Source organism: Phodopus roborovskii, unplaced genomic scaffold (genome assembly GCF_943737965.1).
Source record: "Phodopus roborovskii unplaced genomic scaffold, PHOROB, whole genome shotgun sequence".
Classification (NCBI taxonomy): domain Eukaryota; kingdom Metazoa; phylum Chordata; class Mammalia; order Rodentia; family Cricetidae; genus Phodopus; species Phodopus roborovskii.
This window is the reverse complement of record NW_026125052.1, coordinates 33,851,039-33,856,910: the sequence shown is the minus strand read 5'-3', so window position 1 is coordinate 33,856,910 and position 5,872 is coordinate 33,851,039. Positions and strand designations below refer to the sequence as shown.

The following is a 5,872-nucleotide window of genomic DNA, read 5'->3' as shown; positions in this document are numbered from 1 at the left end:
CTGTTTCAGGGTTAGGCCGACATCCCTGAGGGCAGAAACAGCAGTGACCACGCATGGCGGCCCAGGACCAAGTTTCTTGTCCCACTTGCCAAACAAACCAGCCTGTTAGGAGGAGGTATGGAAATGCACGGGTGGGTGGGGCCCGAGCTGGAGGATCGAGGTACCAGGTACAGAGGTGACCAGGAGTCAGAGTATCCAAAGTGGCCGCAGCGAGACGGAACTGACAGGTTGCAAAGAAGACTCGGGAGGACTTCAGGGTAGGGGCAGCCTGCATCAAATCTCCCTAACTCCTCACCTCTCTCAACCGCTGCTTGTTCAAGCATGAAACGACCAGAATATGAAATAAGATGCATCAAGGTCACAAAAACTGACCAAAGCCAGCACAGACTTTAAAAAAAAAATTCCTGTCATTTCTCTAGACTTAGTCTCTCTTTACAACGGGAAGACACGCCCACTTCTGGCCGACCTGCAATCGCTGACCCTGGCCTGCATGCTCTCGGAAGGCAGGCGTGCTCGACTCCAGCTCCAAGAGGGGTGGGTGGGGCCCCCGACTTCCGCAGCCATCAAGAACGGCCGGGTCCTGACCTTGGGTGGGGCCTCACACTGCCCAGTTGCAAAGCAGAAAAAAAAAAATCACAGCGCGCGCACAGCGCCTCGCGCCCTTCCTCCATCCCGTGCACGGCGTTAGGAGGCCTGGCTGCCGCTCCACCCCGCCCGGGGTGCCCCTCCCCCGCTGTCCCCGGGGAGGGCTGCGTCTCCGAGCCCAAGCGCACAGCCGAGGGTCTCCGGCGCGCACCAGCCAGGACCGCCGCCCCTTTGTCCCGCGGGCCAATGGGTAGCCTGCTTGACTAAATAAGGCGAGGAGCGCCTCGTCCGTTACGTCCGCCCCCGTGACTCAGGGCGGCCGCGGGCCTCCGGGCTGCGGGCGGAGCGCGCACGGGTCGAAATCGCCAAATATGGCCGCGCGCCGCCCGCTGCCCCTGCCCCCACCGCACACCTGAGCAGCACCTGGGCCCCGCCGCGCGCATCGCCGGGGGACAAGGCGCCCCCGCCGGCGTCAGGAAGAGCCTGGCCTTACAAAGCCGTCCCTGAGTCGCATTGCCTTTTGCACACACGCAGACAAAGGCGCTCAAGAGAAAGCCCGGGCTTGGGTAGCCCGGGGCGTGCGAGATGGCCACTAGTGAGAGCCGTCCCCGAAACCTCCCCCTGTCCCTGCGTCTCTCGGTGTGTGCTGCTACATCTTGGGGCCCACCCACCCCCACCTGCGGGAAGGCCGCGCAGGCTCACGGTGGGGGTCTCTCTAAGTCCAGCCCCGTGCCCCCTCCGTTGGTGGTGGTCACATCTGACAGCCACGTTGGCCACCTCTGTGAAACCAGGCTGCTCGTGGGCCCAGCGGCCTTCTTTCTAGGCCTGATGACCTGATGACAAGGTGACGGGTCTCGTGGGCAGCAGGTAAACCGGGCAGGCATGCTTGGCCCTCTCGGGTCAGACGGGGAGCTGACCTTGCAGGACCGGGGGCGCACAGAGAGCGCAGCGCCTAATGGGGAGCGGGGCATCGCCCCCTTCCGCAGCGTCCAGCTGGTCGGCCCTGTGGCCTTGGAGTCCGCTGCCGCCCCTTCTAATTCTGCACCGATCAATCCCAGAAGCTTACACGGAAACCCAGGAAGCTACGGCGCCGGCTTCCCCTCCGGGTATAATCAAGGCGGAGCAGGCAAGGTGCGCCCAAGACCCTGCCAAGGGTGACAGGTTCCCCAGCGCCGGGGAGGGCAGTGACGCCCGCCCCCCGCCCCCGTCTGGAGGGGACTAAGGCGAATGCGTTCCGTGCCCCAAACCAGTTCGACCCGGACCTCGTTATCAATGGGCAGGCGTCTCGCCCAGCTTGCCTAAGACGGGGGCGGGGCCACAAGTCCTCCCTTGCCTCAGTTTCCCTGGAATGTCCTCAGACACGAGCGTTACACAATGCCCACGCACGCACGCACACCAGCACCCCCTCCGCCGACGCGGACGCCCCGAGCGTGGGGCGGGCGACCCTCGTCCGCTGGAGGGGCCTAGCGGACGTGGCCAGGATGGGCGACCCCTCCCACGTGATCGGGGGGGGGGCGATGGGCGCCCCCGCACCCGCGGGGACCCCGACGGCCCCTCCCCGGCCGGGCACCCGCCGTTGAGGCCCGGGTCGGTACTGAAGCTCCCGGGGGTGTGCGGGGCGCAGCTTTCACGAGGGGCGGGGGCCGCGGGACTCACCCCAGCCCGGGGCGCGGCCCGCCCGCCCGGGGCCTGGCAGTTTCGGGGCGCAGCCCGGGCCCTCCCCGCTGCAGTACCGGGGCAGGCAGGCAGGGCACGGCCCGTCGCCCGCGCCCCACTCGCCGCGACCCCGGGAAGCCAGGCCCGCGCCGGGTCTGGAGCGCGCGGGGGCGGCGCGGGCGGGGCCGTTGGCGGAGGCGCGGGCCAGGGGCGGGCGGGCCCCGGGCCCCACGTGTCCCCGGCGGGCGGGCCAATAGGCGCCCGGCTTTTGGAAAGATCGCCATATATGGACATGTTCTGGGGCCGCGCGCGCCTCCGCCCGCGCGCGCGGCCCGCTCCCGCTTAAATAGCGGCGGGGGAGGCCGCGGTCGGTCTCACACTCCGCTGCCGGTCTGTGCTGCGTGTCTCCTCGCCGCTCGGTCTCCCCGTCCTCCGCCGGTAAGCGGCCCCGCTCGCATCCGCACCCGGCCTAGGGCGGTCCCCCTGCGGCCCGGGGCCCGCTGTCCTCCCGGGACGCCCTGCCGCTCCCCCACGGATCCCGGGGCCCCCGGCGGGTGGCGAGGTCTGCACCCGCGGCTCGGCACCCCGCTGGGGGCAGGGCGGCGCCCGCCGCAGTGCGCAGCCCCTCGGCGGCCGGACTGGGGGCCGCCGGTTGCGCGGGCTCCTCCGCAGGCCGCCCTGGGGCTGGGCGGGCGGGGACTGCGCCCCGGCGGGCGGCGGGGCTGTGCTGATCGACTCCGGGGCGCCGCGCCCCTCCCCTCCCCTCCCCGCACAGGTCGCAATGGAAGAGGAAATTGCCGCACTGGTCATTGACAATGGCTCCGGCATGTGCAAAGCTGGCTTTGCTGGCGACGACGCCCCCAGGGCCGTGTTTCCTTCCATCGTCGGGCGCCCCCGCCACCAGGTCAGTGCAGAGGGGACTCGACTCCCCTGAGTCCGCCCGCCCCTGGGCCTCAGGTGCGTGCGCGGAGGGTGGGGCGGACGTGACCGGCTTTCTTGTCTCGCAGGGCGTCATGGTGGGCATGGGCCAGAAGGACTCGTACGTGGGTGACGAGGCCCAGAGCAAGAGGGGTATCCTGACCCTCAAGTACCCCATCGAGCACGGCATCGTCACCAATTGGGATGACATGGAAAAGATCTGGCACCACACCTTCTACAATGAGCTGCGTGTGGCCCCTGAGGAGCACCCCGTGCTCCTGACCGAGGCCCCCCTGAACCCCAAAGCTAACAGAGAGAAGATGACGCAGGTACGCCCAAGTCCAGGCCTCTGCCGCCCCTGAGCGTGACGAGTCATTTTCTTTTCTGCCTCATTTCCTGACATTCAAGTGTTTCTTTGGTGTTTCCAGGGTTCTGTTCCTCCTCTCCTGGCATTTCCTCCCTGAGAGGCCTCCAGGTTTCTGTTTGTGTTTCTGCCTGCGTTCTGTTCTTTTTATTTTTTTTCCCTTCACATATCACATGTGTGGCATGCAGCATGTAGCGTGTGGGTATGGGCGGCTCTGGGTCTCTGCCGCTCACTGAGGTGTCCTTCTCTTTGTCCCTCCGTAGATAATGTTTGAAACCTTCAATACCCCGGCCATGTACGTGGCCATTCAGGCCGTGCTGTCCCTGTATGCCTCTGGGCGTACCACTGGCATTGTCATGGACTCTGGTGACGGGGTCACACATACAGTGCCCATCTATGAGGGCTACGCCCTTCCCCACGCCATCTTGCGTCTGGACCTGGCTGGCCGGGACCTGACAGACTACCTCATGAAGATCCTGACTGAGAGGGGCTACAGTTTCACCACCACGGCTGAGCGGGAGATCGTGCGTGATATTAAGGAGAAGCTGTGCTATGTTGCTCTGGATTTTGAGCAGGAAATGGCTACTGCGGCATCATCCTCCTCCTTGGAGAAGAGCTACGAGCTGCCCGATGGGCAGGTGATCACCATTGGCAATGAGCGGTTCCGGTGTCCAGAGGCGCTCTTCCAGCCCTCCTTCCTGGGTAGGTGTCCTGAAGACAGGCTCTTGTCACCTTGGGAGGGGTGGAGCACCTGGAAGGTAGTGGGTAATGAGCTCTTGTCCCCTAGGCATGGAGTCCTGTGGCATCCATGAGACCACCTTCAACTCCATCATGAAGTGTGACGTGGACATCCGTAAGGACCTGTATGCCAACACAGTGCTGTCTGGCGGCACCACCATGTACCCCGGCATTGCTGACAGGATGCAGAAGGAGATCACAGCCCTGGCTCCCAGCACCATGAAGATCAAGGTGAGCAGCCGCTGCCAGTAGCCGAGCCTTGTGGGTGGGAGGTGGGACCCAGACTGACAGGTCCTCATGCACTGTTTGTTCTGCAGATCATTGCTCCCCCTGAGCGCAAGTACTCAGTGTGGATCGGCGGCTCCATCCTGGCCTCACTGTCCACCTTCCAGCAGATGTGGATCAGCAAGCAGGAGTATGACGAGTCGGGCCCCTCCATCGTCCACCGCAAATGCTTCTAGATGGACTGAGCAGGTGCCAGGCACCTGCTGCATGAGCTGATTCTGAAGTATCAATTTGCCCTGGCAAATGTACACACCTCATGCTAGCCTCATGAAACTGGAATAAGCCTTTGAAAAGAAATTTGTCCTTGAAGCTTGTATCCAATATCAGCACTGGATCGTAGAACTTGTTGCTGATTTTTGACCTTGTATTCAAGTTAACTGTTCCCTTGGTATATGTTTAATACCCTGTGCATATCTTGATTTAGTCCTTAGTTGTGTGGCTCGGTCACTCGGTGGCTGGGGAGTACACTCTGAAGAGAAATCCCCAGCATGGTGGATCTGTGAGCACCGTGCAGTGATCTGTGCAGGGTATTAACCGACAGCTGACTTCCAGGATTTCTCGAGGCTGGCAAGGGTTCCTGAACCAGTTACCACTTCAGTCTTGCCGGTCTAACAGGGTGGGAAAGTCCGAGCCTTAGGACCCAGCTTCCGTTCTGCTGTTTTCCCTCCTGACCGCCGTGGGTTACTTGCCTTGAGTTGGGAACGTTTGCATTGACAACTGTAAATGTATTCATCCTTTTAATTTATGTAAGGTTTTTTGTACTCAATTCTTTAAGAAATGACAAATTTTGGTTTTCTACTGTTCAGTGAGAACATTATTAGGCCCCAGCAACACGTCATTGTGTAAAGGAAAATAAAAGTGCTGCAGTAACTTTCTGTCCTGGGTCCTGTGGGGAAGGGCAGTGGGGTGGGGGTATGTGGGGGGTGCCTCAAATTCTAAAATTCTAAATCTGGTTGCTAGGCAGTGGAGGCCTTCCCATGGTCTGTTCCCTCCTAATACCATATGCTCTATAATACACATCCAGCATTGCTTCAGGCCAGGGGTCCACAAGGTGAAAGTCCTGCTTGACTAGGATTGCTACAGCAGTGTTGGTGAGCAAGAGCAGCCAGCCAGCCTCTCTTTGTTGGCAGGGCATCAGTTAGCCATGTGTCCAGAAATACCTCCTCTCCAGATGAGGAAACTTGCTGAAGTAATGTTCACAGCAGCACTAACCCTAACAGCCAAAAAGTAGAAATAGGCCAGATGTCTTTCCAGAACATTCCACCATAAAGGAATGAAGCTCTGGCAGCTGCTACAATGCAGATGGACCCTGAGAGGTGGTGCTGT

The 5,872-nt window shown here is 61.8% G+C and overlaps 1 protein-coding gene across 1 annotated transcript; it reads left to right on the top strand.

Annotated features, from left to right (window-relative positions):
• Positions 1 to 2,612: 2,612 nt before the first annotated feature.
• On the top strand, positions 2,613 to 5,416 carry Actg1 (actin gamma 1). The gene is made up of 6 exons (XM_051181972.1): positions 2,613 to 2,679; positions 3,017 to 3,145; positions 3,249 to 3,488; positions 3,787 to 4,225; positions 4,311 to 4,492; positions 4,579 to 5,416. Exons 2-6 carry the CDS (start codon positions 3,023 to 3,025, stop codon positions 4,720 to 4,722), a joined length of 1,128 nt encoding a protein of 375 aa, XP_051037929.1. The 5' UTR covers positions 2,613 to 2,679; positions 3,017 to 3,022; the 3' UTR covers positions 4,723 to 5,416.
• The last annotated feature ends 456 nt before the right edge of the window (positions 5,417 to 5,872 follow it).